At 40.2% G+C, this 27,113-nt stretch overlaps 1 protein-coding gene across 1 annotated transcript in view; it reads right to left on the reverse strand.

The window, feature by feature from the left end:
- LOC141902813 (laminin subunit beta-1-like) overlaps positions 1 to 20,767 on the reverse strand; it is a 42,823-nt gene extending 22,056 nt beyond the window's left edge. Inside the window, exons 1-13 of the mRNA XM_074790711.1 lie at positions 20,648 to 20,767; positions 13,503 to 14,059; positions 12,868 to 12,985; positions 12,348 to 12,493; positions 9,290 to 9,410; positions 6,739 to 6,927; positions 5,051 to 5,230; positions 4,081 to 4,190; positions 3,343 to 3,558; positions 2,495 to 2,653; positions 1,345 to 1,465; positions 644 to 771; positions 138 to 327 (exon numbers count right to left, since the gene is read on the reverse strand). Coding sequence (XP_074646812.1) covers positions 138 to 327; positions 644 to 771; positions 1,345 to 1,465; positions 2,495 to 2,653; positions 3,343 to 3,558; positions 4,081 to 4,190; positions 5,051 to 5,230; positions 6,739 to 6,927; positions 9,290 to 9,410; positions 12,348 to 12,493; positions 12,868 to 12,985; positions 13,503 to 14,059; positions 20,648 to 20,726 — 2,314 coding nt within the window. The 5' untranslated portion in view covers positions 20,727 to 20,767. The remainder of the gene's footprint in view (positions 1 to 137; positions 328 to 643; positions 772 to 1,344; positions 1,466 to 2,494; positions 2,654 to 3,342; positions 3,559 to 4,080; positions 4,191 to 5,050; positions 5,231 to 6,738; positions 6,928 to 9,289; positions 9,411 to 12,347; positions 12,494 to 12,867; positions 12,986 to 13,502; positions 14,060 to 20,647) is intronic.
- Between the last annotated feature and the right edge of the window lie 6,346 nt (positions 20,768 to 27,113).

The raw sequence follows: 27,113 nt of genomic DNA on the forward strand, positions 1-27,113 counted from the left end.
ATTTCGGATCTACAGCTAAATGGACAACTTGACCAGTGTAAGTCTATTTCGGTTCCAATCTTCCAACTTAAGTCTTATAATGTTAAGAACACTTTTGAACTGTTCTACTGGGTCCGAGTGCTCGTTTAAGAACCTACCGCTAGCTTGTTGATGTATCGACGCAGAAATGCTGAAGAAAAACTTTTTACAAATTTCCGGTAAATCGTGTCGCAGGACCGACATGAGTAATTCTCGACACCGATAACGCTCGAATTCGATCTTATTCCGTTCGGCGATTTCCGACCCTTTGAACACCGGTATTCGATCAGACCTCGGAATCAACGCAATCTGAAAATACATCAACGAAATGAACGGATAGAATCAGGCTCAAACCCTGCAACCGGAAAATTGTGACGTTCTGAAGAAATCATCAAAACTCCATGAGGGAGGAATGTGTCAAGGTCTACAGATGCCATCAGATTCAACTCCCTGCACAGGCAGAATATGGGAGTAGCACAATGTCTTCAAATTCAGGGACGCTTTCCTAGGGAGGGAATATCCCACTTTCCATCAGGTTTCCACTTTCCATCGGAAGAGAGGGAGGTCTAGAGAGAGGGATGAGGAAGGAGGTTAGAGGGAGAAGAGAGGGGGAGAATAAACTTACAGAATCAACCAGTATTCTAGCATCGGGCGTATTCCTATCTGCTCTGTAGCGGCTAAAATCAATTTTGATTGTGTACGTGACTCCACGTTCTAAACAGGAACTCGGTGAAACCACGTAATATCTACTCCCTACAACAGAAATAATACCAGTAAAATTGTGATCATTTTATAGACCCCCCTTTTTAACCCTGAGTTTAACCCCTAAACTGTTCAATAAATGGTGTCGAAGTGGCTCCTCCAGTGTTCAATTTAAATCTGGTGAGATTTTGCACTTTTCGAAATCTTTCAAAAAAAGGATATATGCCCTTAGAATATTATTCATTATGAACAGCAGACTGTATGAACAGAAAAATACCATTTTGATATTTTGAATCATTTCGGGGCCAATGGTGACCTGGGGGTAGGTTAGGAATCTTGAATATGCATAATCAGAGGGGAAATCGAATCATTGTCAGGACTTTTGATCAAACTGAAAATGGCAAAAATGTCTTTCAACTTTGGGATCCAGCCCGGGTCTCAGTCTGTTATAATAGACGGATACCTGGTAGTTCCTTAAACCCCAAAACATTCTCTATTCATTTGACAGCAAGAAAATTAACATACATGGATATTTATCTTAACTGGGGCTTTTTCAGTACTACTTCTGAAAATAAGGTCTGAAAAATTTCAGTCCATTGAAAAACGATGTTTCGAATCACGAACCTGAAGGAAGACTCGCGTGTTTGTCGTCATCTTGAGGGATACTGTTCGAACACGGTCCGACTTGGTTCACTTCGCCGGGTCGAGTCACGGTGACCCTGACGTCCTCCCATCTATCGGGCATCTATCACGATGAAACCAGAGATAATATCAATGTTAATCCATTCAATGCTAATGCCTATCTTTCTAAAGCGCCATCTTGCCCTAACTGAACTAAGCTGTTCAAACATAATGAACGATACCACACTTAATGATATCTTAGATTAATCATTCTAGCGGTTTTGAGATTTATCTAAATGAGATAAAATTTAGTCTGCTGGATTAATGAATGTGAAATCAATTGGTCATCATCTTCTACACTAGTCTTTCTGTCACGTTCCAAACATATCCGACTGATGGGGTTGGGGTTACAGATAAAGAAGACAGCAGCATCCCATAAGATAACAGCAAATGGGGCTGCTGTCACGATGATCTGAATCCCAGGTTGTTTAGTAGACTCGGTTAGTGTTGTCTGGCTTGAAGCTTGTCTAGCCAACTGGGCTTTCATCAGATTAAGTTGGAAGATAAGACTGGTCAGATAGCGAAAGTTGTATCCCATCGGGAAAAAGGTGCTAGGCGCATGGAGGAGGATAGTATCCCACACGACCGATGTGGCTGGACATATATAGATAAATATATAGATACGCTGCCATCCCATCCAGTGACTGGTAGAGTACAACTGATCCATGCAGACGCAGATAAGGAAAGGTCAAGTCCCATCTGGCAAACAGGACTTCTAGAAAGTTTAAAAACTTCATCGAAAGCAAACGAGAATTGAAACAGTAAATACTCTTAATCCAACTTGTTATCTGAACACAGCGAAAATTCTAGCATGGACACGAAACGAAAGCAAATTTTATCGCGCTAACTAAAGCTGAGGCTTAGAGATTGAAAAGCACAACGCAAAACATATCAACAATTATCATAGCGAAAACTCCACCTAGGGTTAAACTTAAACACTACAACAACACTACTCAAAACTCACCGCGAATGGGCACATGCTAGCGTAAGAAATTCAAATACGGCATTTCAAAACAACGTCATGCATTCAGATTTTCCAAATCATCGATTTGTGAAAAGATTTCGGCAATTTTTGAAAAGCATAACACCATACCTGAGGTTCGTAGCGTATGACAATGTCGTAGTCCATACCCATGACGATGTCGCTGATCGTGAACTCGAGGCTAGCGCCTTCGGGAACCATCATGAATCCGGGACCAGTCCACGATACCGGCCGGTCGGGTACGCGTTCCCTGATCACTACACGGGTATCCTAGCCATGGCAAAATACAAGATACGATTTAAAAATATGAATATTTTCATGGTTAAACCCTAGTTTTTGATGGTACCAGTCATCTCGGTAAACCACTCAACAAATAAATTTTACTAGAATTCATTTGGAAAACCTTCATTTCCCTGATTCTAAAGAGAAAAAACCTCTAAACTGTGTTAAGCGGACTCTAAATTCAATTCACACTTCACTTGGATATAATCTCATTTAATGAATTCAAACAGATTCGTATTGATCAGTTTTACAAATTTCTTCATACTGCTGATGAAAATGGTCGATGTAACATTGGTTTTGTTAAGGGCAAGGAGAGGCCCAACATTGCCACTCACCCTGACAAATACACAGTTCCAAATTGGAGAAATATTCAAAGTCTTTTCTGAATTTACAGTTATCCCTGATTTTCACCTCAATATCATCAAGTCAAAGTAGTAACTAAAGTTCCCAATGTCACCAAGTTCCCTGCTGTTCAACTGGGTGAAATATTTAGTTACCAATTCTACCGAGTTTCCTGATTCTTAATCGGTGAAAATTTCCAGTTCACAACGCTACCTAGCAAGGCTCAGTCCACTGGAGTTTATCTTCTCAAACAAATAATTATTAATTACGATCGCCCATTTCGCATTGAACTGAAAGAGGTTAAATCAGTCGTGTCAAGTAGGCGGGAAACTTACCCCGATCCCGCGAGCGAATTCGGCTTCGTACGCGTTATAATCGAGCATCGGCAGGAAGTATTCCGGCCGCACTTGGTTACACTGTCGACCGATTAAATTCGGTCGGCAATTACAGACGCCGTCCACATGGTTACACATGTTGTCATACGAACCGCCTACGTCGCACTCGCACGGTTTACACCCGTCCAACGCCTCGCTCATACCCCAATATTCCGGCTGAAATGATAAAATCGACGATAAGAATAAGTTTTGACAAAAAACGTCTTCCGAATTGGCCAAATCGCTTTCGTATCTGAATTCATATACATGTACGCATCTTGGGCTCGAGAAATATCTTTTAACCCTTTGAAGATGATTTGCTTAAATGTACCTATTTAAAGTAGATCCACATATAGCATGTCCCTGTCCATATATATTTATAATCGCCAATAAACTAAAATCCCTATTGTCAAACATCGTTAAAATACTTCGCACTGCGAGGTACATACAACGTAGCAGTGCACCAGTTATACACCGCACTGCAGTGGAATTTCAAAGTTTTCAAATTTTCTCTGTTAACAACGATGTATATAGGGAGTGTAGCTGTCAGTAGTGATGGTTACTCCAGATTTTTATTTAATCCGGATTCACCCTTTCACTGTGGTCGATTTAATGTTTATTCCAGATCTCTGATAAACCGGATTCTAACTAACTGTATTGTCAAAATAAACCGTGTTAAAACGAAAGCGCAGTACGTACCATACAACTGTCGCAGTCGCGTCCGGTAACGTAGCGTTTACACTGACAGGTACCGTCAACTTTATCGCATCCGTAGTTACCAACCGTACCCAACAGATTACACGAACAAGCTGCAAAACAAAAAAATTACACGTTCAAAAATCGTTCTGAAAAAATCATTGATTCAGTAATCACCATCTTCAAAATAAACGAAATGAAGATGAATGATGTTAGCTGATGTCAAAATAAAATCCACGCAAATGCTGTAATTTGGATATTTCAAATCATCACATCATGAAATTGTTATGTTTTGGGGTAAACCAGTTAAGTCAATGCAAAGCCTTCGGGCCCAGGTTTCATGAAAAAGTTTAAGCCTGAAACGCTTATGTTTGAATTGTTGTCCTCATTGAAAACACAGAGTTGCCACTTATGTGAAGCTAAAAATCCGGAAAATAAGTCGGGGGTCTGGGGGCCCTCCCCCATAAAATTTTTGAAATTAGAACGCCAGCAGATGCGTTCTGGCGCAATACGCGTTATAGGCCCCACTCATTACCGCCTATAGATCTTTTTTTCAAATAGCGATTGGTTCCGTCAAATACACCTCATATATAAACCAGAGCCAAAAAACAAACGAAGCGTCAGTCGATTTCGATCGTCGCGTCATCTTGCTTTAATCGTGTACTGCAGGGTTGTTGCCACTACGTGGCAGCACAATACGGCTTTTTCGAACCCTCTACGGAGCCGTCACGTTTTGATGTTTAGGGTCGAATCCCGGATTTTATTTTTTTGCGATGTTTTGTTTTGTGGTTATTTGACTTCTCCCGAAAATCCAGAAATGAAATTGGATTTTTTTTAAATCCGGAATTCCGGAGAAACCTGGAGAAGTGGCAACACTGAAAACATGAAGTAACCAATGGGAATTACACCAAAAATTTTAGTGTAACTTTTTTCTGAAACTGGGCCCAGATCCGGGTTACTCTTCAATACAAACCTCTACAGCCGTCTGGATTGTCGGTTTGTAAATCCCAGTAGCCGTTTTTACACGTGTCGCACCGGCGTCCGTCGATGTGGCGTTTACAAACGCATCGTCCGGCGATCATTCCTAGATCGGGATCGGTTCGACTGTCGCATTCGCCGCCGTTCTCCGAACCGTGCGGATCGCAATCGCAAGCTGCAACAAACCACAGAAAGATAGACGATAATTATCATTAAGCGATTAATCTGTAATTAGGCCTTGGAGCATGGATCCACCTTCCGGAATTATGCGAAAAACATCAAATCAAACAAAATCTTTTTTCGCAATCCTTCATGTTTTCATCAGAATTTTTCCAAAAAAAAGAATAATAATTTTTTTTTGTTATACCCTTTTTTGCAAAAAGTTTGTTTTTCCCCCATCACTTCAATCGAATTCATCATAACTTTCATTTTTTTCTTTCAAAAGAAAAATACAATTCAGCGAATGAGGGTATAAGTATTTTCATTCAGCGCACTGGACTGGACCCCCTACTTGTAGGTACATACTGATCTACCCTTACATACTGGTATGTATCTGGTTGTAAGTAGTCGAGACTTTTTGAAATCAACTCTGAAGATGGGTGGAAGGATTCCGCCCGAAATGAACGGAAAAAAAAATAATAACAGTTGTTCGAATTGACATTGTGGGTTTCTCTAAATGATACGTACGTATGTTTCTCTTATTGAATCAGAATTCTTCGCAATTTGTACCGACAGGCACGTGCGGCACATAGCTCCCGACAATATTCATATTTATAGACATAGTTGTTCTAATTCCGATCTATATAGTTGTTCTAATTCCGATCTATATACAAATACGTGAAATAGATAAGTTTCAAGTTCTTTCATCTTGAGCGAGCCTGCGCTACGTGAACGCTGATGATTTTATCTCCAGACGCCGCGGGCAAACATCTCAAGCAGCAGCGTTTCAACGTTGATGAACTGTTAACGAACCCTTTCATCCGGACTTCTTTTATCACGAAATCGATCAACGAATCAATTGATTTAATCCTTTCCCTGAAGTGTGCTATATTATATGTCGGGTGGTTGACTACTAAGGAAATTTGATGATGCCAGAGTACAGCAATGAATATGTACCAAAAAAGCCATCTAATGGGGGTCTAACCTTTCCTAGAAATAATTCAAAATCTTCTTCTAAGAATACTTCACTTCTAGACAGTTGCTCGAACCATTCCATTTTCTCGGACTTTGAACACCCCAATATTCGATGTTGTGGTATAAAATAATTGATAATTACTCATGAAAAATTTTCCAAAAACCCCTTTTCTAGGATATTACAAAAGTATTGAATACCCCAATATTACAGGTTGTGGTAAAAAATAACCTTTAAATTACTTGCAAGAATAGTTTTTTAAACCCATAAGTTGACAGGTATTGATTTCCCTCTGTTAACTAATCCCGATTTCAAATTGTACTCAGTATACGTAGGTAAATAAGACATACAATTTCTGTGTAAGATGAAAACATGAATACGCAAAAAGTCGAACGAAAGTTCTACCGGTATTCATCTTCCGCTGAAATTATTGTTGGATTTCTTACGTTTCAACAAACTTTCACGATTTTGTGGAACTAAATCGACGACATTGATTAATGTCGAAATTTGTACGAACGTACGTGCATCGCGCCGGTGGTGCTAATACTCACACGCGCAAATATAGGGGTCTCTGATATCGCGGTCCGGGTCTTGATAGAAGAACGGACGACACTCCTGACAGTTTCGTCCCATCGTGTTGTGTTGACAGTCGTCGCAGACGCCGCCGCTTTTTCGCTCGGTCAACTCGTAAACGGCCGGATCGAAGTGACACCTGGTGGCGTGGTTGTTACATTCGCAACCTGACAAAAACAAAATGGTGGAATATTCAAAATTCTGAGCTACTGTTATGTATTTCAAGTATTTTGATGTATTTAGAGTATTTCGACCGTCAATAATTCTAGCCAAAAACCATAATTTCATATCTTTTGCTTGAGTTCATAAGCGTGGAGTCTTCCCATCTTAACAATAACCAACTCCTACGCGGTATTACCAGGGACGGATCCAGGGGCATGTTGTGACCATGTCGACCAATAAAAAGGGCATATATTCTTAATTAAGGACGGAAAGGCGTATCAGCAAAATTTTTGAAATTTCAATATCATTTTAGAGCTTTCTGAGCATATCTGAGAAGCATTTAGCCAAGAAACATAGGTTATATATTTAAGAAAAATATCTATTGTGTATCTCAGGTGGTTACATGGCAAATTTTGATACAGAGAAAAATAAAAAGGCACTTTAAAATTCCGACCGTGTCCGGCGACACGGTCTAAATCCGCCCTTGATTACGGGGTCTCTACAGATCAGTCACTACTAGATACAGGGAGTTTTCAAGCGGAAAATTTCGAGGTAGCGATATCCCAATTACTGTAGACTTCTCCTATGTCGGTACTGTTTATCTCAGTTAAGCATGAATTCAGTGATTTTCTAAGCAAATTTTTATCCTTAACACTACCTAAACTTGGTTGCTAATTTGGTACTAGCTTAAAATTGAGTAAAAACAAATCTGATCCCAAGTGTACTGATTCAGGCGTAGCAAACTCTACAACTACAAAGTAGACAGAAATTTCTTATCGCCTATCTCTCAAAATTGAAGGAGATTAAAAGGAGTTTCCAACACTTTGCTCAAATCAAAGTAGTTCAAGCACCTTTAAAAGCATTTTATGTTTTTAAGGAATCAAGGGGATGTGGGAACCCTGTCAGTTATATGAAATCTACTCTTATCGAGTCAGATACAGACTCGACAATATTTCACAATCTCTGCATTAACGTAACACCAAGGTGGTATAATTTTATCAGTCTAAACTCGACAGAGTTTATTCAACACAAACTCTTCTTACTCAATAGCTAGCCAACTCGGGACAGTATATTACCAGTCCTAACTATCAGGCAGTAAGATTAAGAGTCTTCTACAGTATTTCTCAAACCAATCTCAAATCTAACTACATAGTAGGGACGAGTCATATTTCCAGACTTCATAATGATTCTACCAGCCCCTACTTTACCATGAGTATTTCTTGAACAAAATCAGTATCCCACCACAATACGGGTAGGAATTGTGGTGGGTAGATCAAACTACCCAACTGTGGTGGGTAGATCCAACTTCCAACAAAATAGGCATAGTCGATGGTATCATAAATATGCAATGGAGTTTACCATTGTTTCCCTAAATAGAGACTTTTTTGCCGCTCTCTCTTGGCTGTATCATATGTTTTGATTGACGTTCTACAGACACGGTGTAATCAGTAATAGTTACACGCACGCTAATCAGTAAGCTATTCGCTATCCCCGTCCTCCGTGTTGATGTGGTTTAACGATCGAAAATACTACGTAAACACAGGAAAACAGACCGCCGAGCCAGCAGGAAATTAACATTCCTGACCTACGTCAAAAATAAACCCGCACCGCGCGAGCGAGCGGTTTGTCAGTGGTTTGTCTTTCGCGAAAAAATGTGCCACTCGACAAAAACCGCCGCCGATACAGGAAAGCTTAACCGCAACAACCCGGAAATTTTCGAACTCCGGGTCGAGCGTTTATCCTCTGCTAACCCCGCTAGCTTAAAGTGCAATCGGTAACAACTTTTATGTAAGGAAAGTTGTCTTGAAACGTTTCCGGGAAAAATTTCGTTTCGAAATGTATTAGAACTATTTGATATTGGTGACAAAGTTTTAACGATTGACCCGACAGCAATAAGCAAGTCCAACTGGAGCCACCCGAATCGCTCCAAGCACTCTGATTTGAATATGATCGTCAGTCATATTGGTAACGTGGTTGAAAACAAAAATATGTCTTCAGTGACTTAGTGACTTTTCAACACCTGGGGCCGGTTACATAGTTATGGCTTAGACTTAAGACCAGTCTTAGACCAACTTAGTTCTAAAGCTAATCTAACAACTTAAGACCAGTCTTAAGATTTAAGGTGGACTTAAGTCACGAATGTGCAACTGGGCCCTGAGCTCATGATGTAGTGACTTTTCAACCCCAGGCTAGTGATTTAGTGACTTTTCAACCTCCCAGGCCAAGTCTCACAAAAAGGATCAACACTTTAAATTGATTTAATTCCATCGATCATTATTTCATTTCATGATTTACGACGATCATTTTTTTTTAAACTGCGTCAAGGGCAGATTGCGGCGCCCTCTATCTATCGAGCACAGAACTTACGTTTGCATTCATTCGACTCGGACCCGTGCGCCGGTCGCCACGGTAATTCATTGTAGAAGTCTTCACATTGTTCACAATTGAAGCCTTTCGTGTGATGAACGCACTCACATTTACCATGAACCTACAAAATATGTTTATAAAAATTCTTAAAATTCATAGCCTATAAACTGGTTAAAGATTCCGGAACTTTCAGTGAAGGTCACCGAGTGTACCTTTGAAATAAGGGTCACAGATTTTTAATTGTGTGTTTTCATGAACGCATTTAATATGAAACACTTTTTACGGATTTTATTTGAACCTCAACCCAGCTCCAGTTTTAGTTACATTTTAAACTCTGGGCCCAGGCAGTTGAGGGGGTTTTATTTGCCTGCTGGATCCAGTTCCACAGTTGTTTGGTTTTAATGTGACTCTGGATCCAGTTCCACAGTTATGTGGGTTTAATTCGATTGTGGATCCAGTTCAACAGTTGTGTGAATTTAATTCTGGACCCAGTTCCACAGTTGTGGGGTGTAACTTGACTTTGAGACCAGTTCCACAGTCGTGTGGGTTTAATTTGACCGTGGATCCGACTCCGCAGTTGTGTAGGTTTGATTAAGACTCATTTCAAGCAAACCGAATGGTTTATGGATTTAAGAGGGTCTAATCTAAAAGTACTCAGTTGATCTCAGAAGATATGAATGAACTATGCATAAACGCAATCTATAGTATAGTAGTATCTGACAATGGTCTATGTTACAATTAAATATGGAGAAGGGGTCAATTATTAGTAAACAAATCCTTGGCCCAATGACCTACTCTTTATTATCCGTAAGTCACACATAACAGATATCAAATATCCCCTAAACAATTCAATGATCCGACCATAATAATAATAATAATAATAATAATAGTGCATAGAGGCTATCCATTCTTTGTCCAGTATCTGTCCTCAACTAAGATTTTCAAAACATTCCTCAACAATTTGAATGTGTCATCGGCTTTCCCTGCCCAGGCTTTATCATCTGCTACCCCATTCTACGAATGTGGGTAAAAATCCCCCCAAGTTCAGTTTTCTATCAAACTTAAGTATAAAACCTAAATGAAAACAGATGATACTTTTTACAATAATATCTAGGGTACTTAGATATTTTGATATCACTTTTACACTAGATCTCTTCATAGAAATTTCCAAAAATACGACGATATCATTTTTATGCATGTAGCTCGGTCAAAGTCACAGATCATCAAAGCTGAATATTGTGAAAAACACCACGGAAAATTTGAAATTTTTGAAAACTATTGAAGTCTTTCAACATAAGAATATTGAAGTATTCTATTGAATTTTGTTGTGAAATCAAATTCGGGAGGATTTTTTACCATGGGGGATATTTACTGGGGACATTTTTACCTGATACCCATTCTACAGAATTCTAACCAATTCAACTTTTTATGACTTATCGAAAAATTTAGTTTTATCCACCAGTTTCGACTAGAACCAAGCTATAAGTGTCCTGTCGACAGGCATATTCAGATAGGCCAAATTATCTATTTATGTAGCGATTGAATTGAACATACTAATTAACCCTTTCAGTTCAGTGCAGAGTACGAATCAGTGGTGGATTTTGCTAGTACACCGCACTGCAGTGTATTGATTTAATTAGAAATTACTAATTATCTCTCTTGAACGATGGCAGCACCTGTCAAACATAGTGAAATATAAGTTACTAATATTTCACTATGTTACTAAGTAACTAACTAAGTAACTAACAATATACCGCGCCAGGGTGTAGACGCACTATAGTGCTATTCCCATTATTCAACACACTAGGGTGGAATTTTTCAGAATTTTCAAATTATCTTCAGCACTATAGGGTATTAATTAGCCAGCACTGAAAGGGTTAATAAGATTCAAACTAAGGGGACAGGAACGCCACACGCTCACTTAAAGTCTGAGGGTTAATTTTGATAAAGTCTCTCAGCATCCATGCCACTTAAGATTTTTTCATCATTGAGTTGCATGTAGTAGATAACACACGTTGTCGAGAGCGTACAGGAGACCTATATAATATACTAATGTGAAGCCGTGTTGTTTCAAGTACTTCTCTTCTGATAAAAATATGTACATTCATGTGTGTGTGTGTGTGTATGTGTATGCATTCTCTCTCTTCTCTCCCACACTTTAAAAAAACGCGCTTCTGTATGAGAATATCGGCCGCTCGTATTTTCTTTTTTCAATACTCAGCGGGATTCGTTTACAAGAGAAAATATTTACGAATCGGTGGTGGGGCAGAATGATCGAAGGCGTATTATAGTATAATGTGGTCGACAGATTTTCCGCCGATGTTTTTTTTTTTCGTATAGTGCTCCTCGCGAGGGCGCAGTTGTAAATATCGCTCGTTCGTATTGTTTCCCATTTTTTTTCTGAATTCTAGGAGTTTCTCTACGCGACGTGTAAAAAGAATCAATGAAAAGTTCTTTTTCAAATTACAAAGGGCGTTGTACAAGTGAAAATAAATGCTATTTGAAACGTAAAGGAAATTGAAGCGCGATAAACAGCGTCGCTTCTGGCAACACGTGGAACATCAGGTTCAGGATAGTAGCAGTCGGATTGGACATGAGTCGACACCTTTTTGCACTTTCGAAAGTCAGAAGTCAACATAAATCCAGAGACAGTTCACGGCACTTTCCTAAATCAATGATTAAATGGCAACGTCTCAATAAAAAGGCATTTGCCTTCGCACATGGACAATAAATGAAATTGCCACCAGACTTCCAAAGACTACCAAACTTCCCCGAGCCAATTGCCCCCTCCCCAATTATTCTGGGTTCAGTTTCATAAAATGGTTTAAATTTGAATTGACGGACCTATTGTAAACATGAAGTTATAACCAAAACCAAAATCTCCAGTGGACCCAGATTAATCACAATGTCTTAAAAGCTTGAATTAGTTTAGTGCACCAGTATGCTTTGCTTCACTGTATATTGGAAATAATTGTGTAGGTGTTGTTTCAATCTTAAGATAGGGTCGGGGAACAGAGAAGGGGGGTGGGACATTGTCCAGATGCTATTTTGTGCTTACCATATCGGGACGATTTTCCATTCCTTCAATCGGTACGCATTTACTGGCGTGGCCGTAACACGAACAACGACCCCTAACGATCATATCGTAAACCGCGTAGTAATACTTCTCTTTGATTTTATCGCGACTGTCCAACAGGTTGTCGCCTAAAAAGAAAGCAACGAAACAAATCAAAAATAAATTTGGCCATCGAAAAAATCGTAACGAGGTTATCGGCACAAAAGATCCGATGAAAAATGAAGTTTTGGTCGATATCGTAAGACCATGAATGGATTTGAAATGTATCGTATTAGTACAAACCCCTGCCCCAGTAAACAGGGGGGTCGGTTGCTCAAAGATTGATAGGCCTATATTTGTACTTAACCATCGGGCCCCATTTCCACAGCTGTGAGTTAAGGTTATCCCGCAGAGGAAAAATCCGTTCATTTTCTATCAATTAACTTTTAAGTCAAATGTAACTCAGATTTCTGAACTGAATATTTAGCTAGCTCGGCCAGATTACGTATCGTGCACAACTTACCGAGTGTATGCAGTTTGGTAAAGTTGATTCTCAAATTTGTCATTTTCAATAAATCCTGCACCTCTTCGCTGTACGGGTCTTTAATGTCGATCGACGGAGGTAGAACACGGAAAATAACCTGGAACATTTCATCAAAATCCACACTTAGATTTCTGCTTTAAACTCATATGCTAATAAACCCAACTCGTGTCGCATAAGATCCGGCCCGATCTTCTGATCGTAAGGAATCGTTAGCCAGTCACCAATTTTTCAGCCGGGAATCGTTGCGACATGACCAGTTTTAAAGACCAGTCGTAAGCCGTTCTATTTCTTACAACTATCGGATCGGATGGGAGCAGATTGGGCCTACGCAACCGGAGTAAGTTAAAACCGATTGTAAGGTCGTAGCCAATGAACGGCGATGTACACATCACATGATTTGGGCGCCCGGTCCAAAAAATGATGGTGGGTCTCAGGTGACCCGAGTGTAGCCGAGATCTGACACAAGCGAGCCTTCGCAGAATCAATGAATTGACCTCGCGATGCTGCACAGCCAGATCAGCCACCAAACCCTGCTACATTAGACCGGGTGCGCAGATACATGCACTAGCTGCATGAATAGTGTATATATCATAGAAACAAGCCTTAGAACTCACCTCTCCGGACGTAGACGGCGCCACGTCCGAGTAGCGGGACTGGCAGATGACGTCCGTCAGTCGGCGCACGTACCCGGTCGGCACGCCGGGGAACTCCTTCGCGCAGTCGTACGCGAAATACCGATAGACCTTCCACGTTTTGCCGAAGTCGTACGACCGTTCGATCAACAGCGCCGCCGGCCGGAACGTTTTGAACGTCATGATCAAATGCGTGAAATGGAACTCGGCCTCGAGGTCGAGTTGAACGGAGACCTTCTGCACGCCGTTCTCCGCCTGCCACCAGCTGCCCTTGCGACTGCGGAACGTCGACACCACGTTCTCGACGCGGTGACTGCGCCAGTTGATGCGACCGTTCTCCTTGTACGGCCGCCGCGAGTCGCAGTAGAAGCACTTCTCCTTGTCCTCGAGGTGACTGACGATGCAGTAGCGTTCGACGCGTCGCAAGCCGCACACCGACGTCGCCGCCAAGCGGTTCTCGCGACCGATCAACAGATCGCCGGTCGCCGGGTAACAGCTGCCCTGTTCGCATTGCGGCTGACGCTCCTGCGATCGAATACCTACGAATAGAAGAACATTCGTAAAATAATATAAAGACGCGTCAATTTTTCATTTTCGATACGAAATTCTAATTCGAACATTTTAGATTGCTATATTTTTTTTCAAATGTGGAAAAGTGAATTTGTTGGAATTATTAGCAAAAAACAGCACCGAAGGAATGTGTCAGATTCGCGTGATGTCATAGGGCTCAATTCCGGGAGATGGGATTTTTTGGCAGTCTCACGATGCGACCAAATTCAAAATCTTGCAAGCGAGGAATAGTGGCAGAGTCTCATGGAGCCATCAGGTGCAAATCCCTGTGAGGGAGGAACGTGACAGAGTCTCATGATGGCATCAGGTTCAAATCCCTGTGAGGGAGGAACGTGGCAGAGTCTCGTGATGCCATCAGGTTCAAATCCCTGCAAACGAGGAACATGGCAGAGTCTCATGATGCCATCAGGTTCAAATCGCTGTGAGAGAGGAACATGGCAGAGTCTCATGATGGCATCAGGTTCAAATCCCTGCGAGGGAAGAATGTGGCAGTCTCACGAAACCATCAGGTTTTAATGCCGGTGAGGGTGACGATAGCCTCCTATAAGTCTCCTGCAAACACAGAATGTTGGTACCTACGAATAATATTTCACAAAGGAAATGTCGCATTTCCTGGCCTCTTCCACTCCCCCGCTTATCAACAAAAACATCAACAAATTCTTTCGCTACATTTCGAATACCAGACCATCGACTACTAACAATAGTAACACGACAGCTGCGGCTATTAATCCGTGGTATTCCGCGGTAGTAAATTACATTAAGTACAATCGTTGTAATTATCCTATTAATCAGGACGCTACGTTACTAATTACTAACGAGATGACATATTTTTATTAATTTACTGTCACGGTTTCCCATTTACGGAACAATGTTATAAACCTATATGCGGTACACACTGGTTACTACTATATCGGCCTTCCTCTGAATGAATGACACATATATGCCGCAATCACACGAAGCGTTTTCGGCCCGGGGCAAAATTAGGCCGTACCAGATTAGACCCGGGCCTACTGTTCTCATGATAGGAGCCAAGTTTAAGCACGGGTCAAATATAACTACATGTAAATGTTAACTGGGTCTGGAAGTGACATGCCTTGTTTTGTTGCAGCATTGTGAACGCGCTCTCGAATAAGACAGGTCCATTTCCGCAGAAAGTGCAGGTATAGTAAGGCCCAATTGGGCTAAGTCTGGTCTCAAATATTGCGGAATCAGTACAATAGCAAAATATCGATACCAAATTAGACCAAGGTTGGATTTAAGACAGAACGCCTTACATAAACTCAGTCCACTTCTGCGTTAAGTTTTTCCTCAATCCAGGGATAAAGTTTAACCCTTTCAGTGCTGACTTATTAATACCCTATAGTGCTGAAGATAATTTGAAAATTTTGAAAAATTCCACCCTAGTATTTTGAATAACGGGAATACCACTATAGTGTGTCTACACCGCGGTGCTGAGTATCGTTAGTTACTAATATTTCACTATGTTTGACAGGTGCTGCGATCTTTCAATAGAGATAAAAACTAATAACTAATTACACCAATACGCCGCAGTGTGGTGTACTAGCAAAATCCATCAACGATTTATACACCGCACCGTGGTGTAGACACACTGAAAGGGTTAAACTCCCAGGCCCAGTTCAACACTTCCGAGGGGAAATTTCGATCTGAAGCTAAGCAACCTCATTTTCTAACATGTCTTTTTCAGAGACGAATAAACATTTAAGTTTCACTCCCATCATCTCAACGAGACTAATGTAACTTTCATCCGCGAAATCCAAAACCAACCCCGAGGTGAGTAAAAATCCCACAATAAACGAATCGATCTAAAAAGTTTACTTAAAATATAAGAAATATTTTCAGTCTAAAATGATGTTCTAGTTAGTTATGGAGTCAAGAAGGGGTTCATTTTAGAAAGAAAAAGGGTGGTAATAACCACCTGAAATATTCCTAATATCCTAAATAATAAACTTTTTCGATCAGTTCATATATTGTGGGATTTCTACTCACCATTATATCCACGCATATTGCGATGATCCTCAACCGACCCTGATGCAAAAAGCACTTGTTCAGATTTATGTCTAACAGTCGTATCAGGTTTACTATTGCCTTTTTATTCCATAAACAACGTCATAAACACCACCACCTCGACTGAAGAAAGGCCTCAATTCATCTGTTATTCTTTACCCCAAACAATCATTTCATAACGTGTTTTAAGAGGCGGGATTTCTGACATCCTCCGCCGAGCTCACACTCACAATACAGACAGTCGCGTCCCTACTTGACCCCGTAACTATAGAACATCAAACGTCACTTGAATAGGTTTGTTTAATCTAAAAAAGGCAGAGGATAAAACGAATTCAACAGACACAATGTGTCCGTTGAAATGTCATGTACCTTTAATGTTGGTAACACGCCGACCCGGCTTTGACAGACGGCGACGATCCTGAAAATCGCCCAAAACAAAAGCTATGTATGAGATTTGTCGCGGTTCAAAACAAGCCAGGCCTGGATTTAAAGTTGGTTTCGGCACCAAATTAGACAGCGCGCTCATATATAATTCTCTCACTCTGTACTAAAATGCTATCAAAATGATGTGATCGAGATGAGTCACTACCAGAACCAGTTCAAGTGAAATCAATTGACCCAAGCTTAAGTTTGGCCCGGGCCAAATTCGACATGGTCAAAAATAATTAGTGTGATCACGACTTAAGTCACTATTTCACCAGAGGTAGTGACTAGTAGTGTGTCTTATTAAAGGTCAGTGAAAATTTTCAATCAATTTTGAGCTGAAAATTGAACGGCATGGACTAGATTGTGGGGCTGCAGAATCCAATCTCAGACAAGCCTCCGAAAAGATCGAATGATTAACTTTCCTACTGTGGTATAGTTTTCATCGATAAACGAAATTTACTCCACGGAATTCGATTTTGTAGAAGAAATTGAAAACAGAACAAATTTACTTGCAAAACTGGCCGACCCTCACGGAGACCGCGCTTGCCGCGTGAGCAGAAATCCTCATTCCGTGAAGTCAACGGCCAAGCTTAAAAATACATTCATCTACCCTTTTAGCTCTGATGTCACTTACTGACGCTCGTAAATTCTCGTTCTAAATATCTGTAAAAATCTCGGTCAGCACTCAGCGGAGCAGTAAAGAGTTTTCTCTTAATTAGGTCGTTTTTTTTTCTTTATTTAAAAAATCTAAGCGAAACAGACAAAACAAACAAAAGCTCCGGCTCCCGCCTGTTTAAAAATCATTTACATACGTGAGGTGGTGAGGATCTCATTGAATGTTGAAAGATGGCTTTCGACTATATCATTCAGTAGTGATTTTTCAATAAGTCCTCGAACTCTAGGCGGCCCTCAAAATTTCGTCAAAAATCATTTTCAGGGCTGCATTACCACTGAAGGCGTCACTTTTCTGTATCAAGGACGAGGACTCCCTGTAGCTCGCATCATCACCCAGCCCCTTTCAGCTCAAGGGTATCCCGCAGGGGGGAAAGTAACCCCACTGGTTCACAATAATCTCAGCTGAGCCCCTTTCTCTCTCCTTAAGCCCGCCAGGGGGTGAGGACCTATACTTCTCTACTTATCTAGCTTTCTATTGGATCTAAATTCGTTGTTGAAGATTTGAACAGGCACTTAAGCGTGAAACATTACTGGCCACATTACGGTAACACCACCAGAAAAATTTATGACAAAAGAGGCTTTTTTATCAAGGCCATTTTTGTCTTTTTAGAATTTTCTTTGCAACATATATTTTCTGCGACTTTTGGAGGGCATATTAGAATTTTGAAAGTCCAGTTGACCCCAAATCCCTTTTTCATTTAGTCTAGTTATATCATCACCTTTTAACCCTTCCAGCTGCACTATCTGGGTATGACTCCGTATCCACCCTCACTCGTATAAACATTTTAGAAGCCGAATAGAGAGTGTCGACCTAAACTGCATAGTCTTTCCGCGTTTTTTTTTACAGACTGGGATAAACAGTAAAATGCCTTGAAGTATATAGCACCGTCTATGATACCCGACAGTACCGTAACCTCACGACATTCGATACACCGGAACCTTGAGGTTATTCTCAGAAGCAAAAACCAACCACGCGCGAGTAGAGTAGTTGAAACACTTGACTTCATTACTCTATCCATCAACCTCGTCGACGAAGATTTCATTGAGTTTCCGCTCGATTGATATTGCACAGATTCCCGATTAGAACAAGAGCTAGCGGAATCCTATACGAGTTGATTACGAGGATTAATAGGCTGTCGGTATCAGGGTCCTCGCCGATCGGTTATTCCCGACATTCCTATCGGTTATAAACGGATATTCTAGGAGTTTTTCAAGGAGGTTTTCAGATTAGGAAGAAAATCTCAAATTTCGAGGAAGCGTCTACCTCACTCTCATTACATCCCAATTACGGTAGAATCCTCGTAAATCGGTATGGTTTATCTCGCTACGCAATGAATGCAATGGTTTCGTAAGCAATTTTTTATCGTCGATGCACTACCTAAATTCCGTTTCTAATTTTGTAACCGCCTGATTGGGAAATAAGATTTCCGAAGCGTAGTTTATTGTATCGCTGCAATCTAGCTTTTCTAATAAAAAAAATAAAAAAAAAAAAAAATTAAAATTTCTAATAGCCTACTTCTCAAAATTGAGAATGAGTTTTTTTAGGAGTTTCGGGGCCTTTTTCTTCAAATTAAAGGAGCGTCAAAGGAATCGAGGAGTGGTAGGAACCCTACAAGGTGTACACTACACACCGAGAAGAATCAATTGTACGTTCAATCAAAAAATATCAAACGTGCAAACTATGCATCATCTGTTGGATCCAGACGTGAGAAAAAATGCCGAGATTATTACCAATTTCAAAAGGGCAAATTAATCAGGAAAAGGTAGCTGGAACTTTTTGGCATTTTTGACGAAATTGCGTGTGTCTTGCCGAAAATGCCTTTTTATGACTGCTTGCGCCTTTTGAAGTAATTGGACGACTAATTTAGAAGGTCTTACGCAAGTCTTGTAGGCCTACATGATTGTCCACACAGTTCTTTGTAGACCGTGCTATGTACTTCTATTTCAGAGGTAAAATGAAAGACGTGAAAATTGGAATTGAAAGTCATAAGTAGGTATAGAACAAAGCCCTGCAACAAATTTTGGTCATAACTGGACCATTGCCCAACCCCATTACTAATTCTGGTCGTGGACTAATGAGCTGTCAGCGTGTAGGGCAATAAAAAAATATCAGTCTTTTTTAGTGAAACTAACTCTTTTTCCTTAAGTGTATATACGATACTAGTAGGCCTTCAGGTGTAGTATAATAACAGGAGGCCGCTATGGTGATATGAAACTTGGAAAATCTGTTTATAAAACTATAAATAAACTCGAATCTCTTTCTCTCTCATGCACACATATACATAGGCCTACATACTGTATAAGACTGTTAAGACTGCACTTTCATCTTTTACTACAGCCAAGAAAGTTTGTGTAGATCTGACTCCTGTATCATGTGTATTTAATTTTACTTTCGCGTCTTCAAGTTGACTACAGGATAATTCCATGAATCCAGATCCACAGTTGTGTGGGTTTAATTTGACTCCGGATCCAGTTCCACAATTGTGTGGGTTTAATTTGACTCTGGATCCAGTTCCACAGTTGTGTGGGTTTAATTTGACTCCGGATCCAGTTCCACAGTTGTGTGGGTTTAATTTGACTCCGGATCCAATTCCACAATTGTGTGGGTTTAATTTGACTCTGGATCCAGTTCCACAGTTGTGTGGGTTTAATTTGACTCTGGATCCAGTTCCACAGTTGTGTGGGTTTAATTTGACTCTGGATCCAGTTCCATAGCTATGGGGGTTTAACTTGACTCTTGAATTCTAATCATATGGTTTCGAATCCGCTTTTATATCCGGATCCAGTTCCACAGGTCAAACACTTTCAGAAGGTTGTCTAAAACCTCCATTCCAAAATCACAGTATCTACGTTTATGTGACCAATTTATGTTGAATCCAATTAAAAATTCTAACCAAGAATGTTAATTGGCTTGGCCTCAATTCCAGACAGGTCATTGAGTTCAAGAATAGATTGATTATAATAGCAGCAGCAGCAGCAGCAGCAGTGAGAAGCATCTGGAATGTCCAGCTTCCTGAAATTCCATCACATCAAATCCAGATGTTGCAAACATTTCCTGATGAAAGCAAACAGCATTGCAGCATACATCGAAATCTGGGTCTGGCAACGATTTTTAATTCTCTTTTTTCTATAGCTGAACATGATAAGTACCAGTACTACGGCATTGTGGTGTTTTTTCCATATTCCAAGTAAATCAATCCTAGATTGAGCATCCGACATATGAAATCTGTCTACGCTTTTAGACCCTCAAAATCTTTCCACAAATGAATGTATTAAAACTGCCCCACCCGTGGCCCTCAAACTTAATCAAAATCGTAAATAATAGTAAATTAGGCTCCGGTAGACCTATCAATAGTGTTATCATTTCATCGACATATGACAAATATTGAACAGTAAGATAATTCTTAAGATAGTGAAATGTTAAAACTCACCTTTGAGTGAAAGTAGACCTAGAATTATTGATAATACAGCGATAAAATCCATTTGATTGTTTGAATTATAAATCCTCATCGTGATAATTTATTATTGAGTAACTTTCCGATTAAACTTGTATTTATTTCATGCAGTGCGTTGAATTAGTTCTCAAAAGACCATCTGAAAAGAAATGAAGAGATACATTAAATACCGGTAACGCGGAAGTTGATTGGTACCAGCATCTTTGCTATTCGAACAAAACGGTTCGAACCAAAATTTATAGCTATAATGAATTTGTCAGTTCAAAGAAAGGGCCTTTTTTAAAAGTTTATTCTAAAGTAAGATCTATCAAACTGATATATCAACTTAAAGCATAAAATTCATAAACTTAATAATCAGTAGGCCTACGTTACATGAGTTAAGAGTTACTTTAGTAGCAAAAAGAAGTTCTCTAAAACTCTATGTTCTCGGTAAACGTTCTTTAAGTTAATTCCTAAATTCTTTAGGCTTTTTTAGGCCTAGGCCCTACTGGTAAGTCAAAAGTAGCCTTCTGACTATGGTCAGTTACTCATCAAGGTGAACTCATCAAGACCTTAAAAAAGTAACTACATTTTTGAAGGATTATGTCCGCTCTTCTTTTCAACTAGGTATAAGTTACTTAAACCCTATACCGTATATTAAATTTACAACTCAACCTTATTCGGACTTAATTACCAGTGCAAGTATTACAAAGAAACTCTGATCTCGTAATTTAATAGGCCAAAATAGAAAGGGAGAAAGTTAATTAGCTAGTTAAAGTTAGCTAGTTTTATATGAGATATCGGTGAGCTTTTGCTTGCATTCTGTAGTAGTAGGCCTTCATGAAGCTTTCTTCAAACATTTTAGGAGAAAGTAAGGAAACATTTACGGTATAAACAAATTGATCTACTCAAGTAACTCTTAAAAGATGAAGCAGCTAAATCAATTTGCAAAAAATAATAACAAGCTAGAAGAAGCTTATATAGCCCTAATCGATGGATAATCTTCATACAATATAGTGTGTGTGTTGAGAGCCTTTTAGCAGAGAGTGTGAGAAGAGCCAGAAGTGGAGAAAAGTTTCAGAAACTTCGATCAAAGTCGAATATTAGCCCGTAAAAACGTATCATTCATTGCTTAGCCATCGCAAACATATCTGATCGCTGTCCGTAACGAAATCGCGGCGAAGATTTGAGGTGACGAGGCGTAAATCGGCGTAAAAAGAAAAGATTCTTACCGCGATCACACGGAGATCACATCCATTCAGGCTCTCTCTCGGTGTAGCTGGTAGAATTTCCTCCCGCTGATGAATGTACATGCGGTTTTAGTCGGAGGGTGGGACACGTTATGAATGGAATAGCCCACTAGAATCTAGACTGGTTACCGGTCTCTCCAAATGGGACAGGCAACCAGTCTAACTCGAATCGCCATTTAGATTGAACTACTTTCTCAAAAAACGGTTTTTCCATCATTCCAATGAATTATGTTATATTGTTTCAGTTCATTAAATCTAATTTAAACCAATCGACCCAAAGGTCGTGTCCAATAAATGACGATTTAATTGAATTGCTCGTGTAAACAAGACGCGTTATAGAAACGACAGAATATCAGGAAAGAGATTTATTCAGATACAAACATAGTTTTGAAGCAAAAGGTGCAAAGATAATTAGAAAAAATAGTTATTAAATTTCTTAAGGGTCTGGTTAGAGGAGATGATATTGAATATTTGGTTTAAAAGTGGTGGTAATTTCGGTATTCGATTACTGCTTTACACGCTGCAAAATTTCTACTAATACGGGTAGCTCCGAGAATACCCAATAGAGCGCAGCGCTCCACGTCGTCGGGATGGTTTGATCATTTCAAAATTTACATTCAGCAGTCTTGGCCGCGTGCTGTGATGGCTTCCACCGGAGCAAACTAGACACAATTAGAGGCTGCTCATAATTCAATTGCAGAAAATATCCACGGTGCCTAGAAAAACGACGAGACGTTTCGACCTACAAGCAGTTTCTAATGGCCTGGTTAGAGGGGATGATATTGAATATTGTTTAGATAATTATTCGTAGTTTCGACTCAATTCTTTGAGCCAGTGTGGAAAAACTAACATTGAATACTCTAGTCCCCAACAAAAAAGCTCCAATAAATTCCAAAATCTGTCTTTGCATCTTAGATGAGCCTTTTTCAATGCCATCTAATAAACGACTCAGGCGGATCCAAGTGGAGAGTGCAAAGGGGTGCGCACCCCTCCTATTCCAAATCATAAGTCCTGCTCGAAGCCCGAACGTTGGCTGGCGGCCACGAAGGTTCCAGGCCGTGATGGGCTAAGTATCCTGAAATAGTTCGGATTTGAACACAATTTTTAAACACTTTAAGATCAATGTGATGATTCCGACAAAATTGAAAACACCATCAGCGCCAATCTTTTCTTTTCGAAGAACGAAAACAAATATCGATGGCTTTCGATATTTTTCATCCAAATGAGATGGCGTATCGTACTCATTCATTTACAGGGTTGCGCTAGGTCTAGTGCAGGTTGAAGATATCCTTAACGCAGTGAAACAAATCGCCCATCTCTTTAATATAATTTAGTAATATTATACTTTCGAGATAGTTATCTACGATGTCGATGTGATACCTTCCCCTTTGTCTCGAAAGTATACGGATGAAGGGGAATATTCTCCTTTAATTCGTCAACGTCCTTAACGTGTAAAACCCGATCATTCAACATAAGAGTTTCGATCATTTTGCCATCTTGCCATTTCCTGTGCACGAACGGTAAATATGGCTTCATGTTTTTACACTCCGTAAACTTCGAATACGTTTTACACAAACTAGTCGAACCGTATTTATCTATAAGTATCTGCACTGGATCTCTCGGGGCCGGCAGCATGAACGTCTCCAGGGGGCGCTTGTGCAGCGGAAACACGAGGCTCTTTTTGAGTATTTGCTGTTTCGAATCGAAAGCATTGAAAATGTGCGTTTTGTTCTGTTTATAAAAGAAAATATCTAGAGATGGCGTGTACCATCGTCCTACATATTTGTAATATACGGTTCCACGAATATATTTAGCATCGTGGATGCGTATTTTGCCATAAAGCAATTGTTTCGGAATAAATCGCTGTTGCGCTTCCATTGTGTTAAGAAGGTCACGTCTGTTTTCATAATCCATCATTAAATCTGTATCAAGGTCGGATGGCACAAGTGCGTGATGCCTCCAAGAACCCACTAAGGTGCCAAAAATCATGAAATACGTCCAATTCCTTTCAGTTGCCAATTCGTCCAGATATTTTAATTGCCGCATGTATGCCTGCCTATAGGATTCAATTACTGTTGCCTTCAACAATTGGCATACACCTTTGTCAACGGTTTTATTCACTTCTGGGTTGCATTTCGGAATATCGTAATTTCTTTTCGGAAAAACATGACGCGGGTCAGAACCTGAAAAAGAAATTGCAAAAATTCGATTATAGATATCTTCATAGTCAAATTCTAGAATTCGATTTTAAAGTTTTAATCAATGTTTGGCGTGTCGCTGTTCAATGGTGGCTGATTTGCTGAAAAAAACGAATTTCACGCCAAGCAAAGAATCATCCGTTTTAGCAACCGCGCCAAAGCAAACATTCATCGACAGAAAAATTATTCTTTGTGAACGCCTTTATGCAAATATACGCAAGTTAATCTCAGGGTCAACGCGCCAAATTGAAAAATAACTTTATTGTGGTTGAAAGTTTGTTTTGGTGGGGTGCCAAAATAGGCAATATTCCGATTTCTAATCCGTTTCGGGATGCAGCCAAAATGGATTTCTTAAAAAGGAAATTCGACGTTTTTTTTTTCATTTCCAGCGTTCTGGCCCCTTCATTTGCATGTGAGGAATTTAACGTTACGGTCCGAATCAGCCATCATACTGTACTCACGTCGATCCACTTTGTACGGATTGATGATAAGTTCGGGCTTTTTTACGTAATCTACTTCGTTATCCGAGGACACAAGCGTCACAATTCGTTTATGGACTTCACTTTTTATCGAAGTGTATATTAGCGAATAAGACAGCAAACAAACGCCGCTGATTAGTAAAACCGCGTAGACAACATGACTCGACCAGCAACTTCATACCCGGTAATGGAAATAAACAAGAAAAACAAAGTTGACAGTTTATCTATATTCATATTGCCGACAACGAATAATACAATAAAAATTATAATATGTATAGAATCCCACAATAATAACGATAAAAATATAAAGTGCGAAATTGTTTCCTTGTGCCAGTAATTCAACATTTCGACTATGAATATAGAATGAATATAGAATATAGTCAAAACCTCAAATAAACTTTTAGCTCAATGAAAAATTATCAGACTTGCGTAATGATAGTTCTCTCAACTATCCGTTTCACTTGCTTACTTGATAAACGGCGTCATTCTCAATCGGTTTTAAGAAATTATCGCGGGGCGCTAATTTTGCCACGACCTGCTATGCCGCAGCCGCAGTCAGTGCATTTCTGCGAAAGCTGTTGATTTTATTGCAGTTCTAAATAAGGATTAGATCCGGAAAATCGATCTTGCCATTCAAAATAATGTGGCGATATTTTTCGCATTATGAAGATTGGAACCCACCTGGGCCTCTTATTCGTTCTTTTCATATGAGGCCAGCCAGATGACGCTTACTCTTCGGGCGTACAGCTGTTGACAATGACATCGCGTTTTTTTTTCGAGGCAAGTTTTACTGGCACTGCTTGGATGCTTTTGCTTTTGTATTCATTTGTCAGCGATAGTATTCAGCATACACTCGCGTAATGCTTAAAAGGTTGGCTTATGTCGACAAGCAACGCGACGCCTACCGACGCAACTGGGTTAATCGCCGATTAGCGGCAACTAGCGGCCTACGAGAGGCCGCCTGTTGCTGCTCTATCGGTTCGACATAAGCCGGCTTGCGACGGCAACCCGACGCTACCGACTCGTCGCAAGCCGTATCCGGCTAGTTGCCCATGTTCTACTGCGGCATACGGTAGGCGGACAGTTGCTTTCGATCGGAACCGACATAAGCTCATCTGCGACGCGACGAAACTGAGCGCAGCAATTCCAGCCAATGAGAGACCGCATATACATAGTACAAATTATGACCGCTAGTTAGCGTCATCAGTAATAAGTAATTAACTTTCAAAATTCAAGCAGTTCCATACGTAAACCAAACCTTCAGCACGGCAGATGGTTGGACTGAAGATCTAGAAACGAAGTTGGTAGAATTATGGTGTGAGCGGCCATCTTTATATGATGCTGCTAGCACATTGTATTCAAAAGAGAATCAGAAAGAATAAGATCTTAAAGAAATAGCTTATCTACTGGAATTATACTTCCCAATAATCAAAAATAATTCGAATCTATTGTCAAAATGCTTATCACGTGATCATCAGCGGGGTCGGCTCAGTTGCCAGTAATCGTACCGATATAAGCAGGGAAGCAACTGGGCGGATCTCGTATCTCGTTAGTCGGCCTCAGTTGCTGGGAATCGGAGCGCAGTCGACATAAGCTGGGCTGCGATCGCGGTCGCTGTCAGTTGCGTCGGTAGGAGTCGGTAGGCGTCGCGTCGCTAGTCGACATAAGCCAGCCTTAAGAAACCTCGGGTTATAAGGAAATGTAATTCGACACAGATTCAAGATGGCGAAAAAGTTCCTATGATATCACCTCCATTTGCATATTAACGAGACAATGTAGGCTGCGTCACGGGGGCCGCGGAAGCCGATTTTCAGCAATACACGAGCGTGGTCGTTATAGGACCGGTAACAATCGCCAGGGCCGTGTACCTAGCATTTGAACTACTACCACTTCATAAAGATTAATGAAGTCTCTTATTTATTTCTTTATTTGAATCCCTAAAGATCACTTTGTGAACTATATATCCTAAGCATAGGAAAACAAACCACTCTTTCAGTTGCCAAATCGTCCAGAAAATTTAATTGCCGCATGTATGCCTGCCTATAGGATTCATTAATGTTAGCTTTAACAACTGGCATACATTTGTGTCAACGGTTTTATTCACTACTAGGTTGCATTTCGGAATATTGTATTCCATCTTTGGAAAATCATGATGTGGTTCAGAACCTGAAAAATCTTGATACGATTAGAAATAATTCTATAGTCAATTTCTAGAAATCGAGGTTTGGATGAATGTTTGGTGTATCGATGTTCTATGGTGGCCATAACATACAATACCTTATAAGCGAATGAGGGAGCTAGAACACCAGAACGAAAAAAGACCTCGGATGTCTTTTAGAAAATACGTTTTGGGGCTCCAAACAAAGAATTTTCCGTTTAGGCGTCCCGCCAAAACAAATATTCGACAAAGTAAAATAAGTAAAATCAGTCTAAATGTCTATATATGCAAAATTATGCAAATTAAGCTCAGGGTCATCGCGCCAAATTGGAAAAAGATTTCACTGTAGTTGAATGTGTTTGTTTTGGCTGGCGCGCC

Source organism: Tubulanus polymorphus, chromosome 3 (genome assembly GCF_964204645.1).
Source record: "Tubulanus polymorphus chromosome 3, tnTubPoly1.2, whole genome shotgun sequence".
Taxonomy (NCBI): Eukaryota; Metazoa; Nemertea; class Palaeonemertea; order Tubulaniformes; family Tubulanidae; genus Tubulanus; species Tubulanus polymorphus.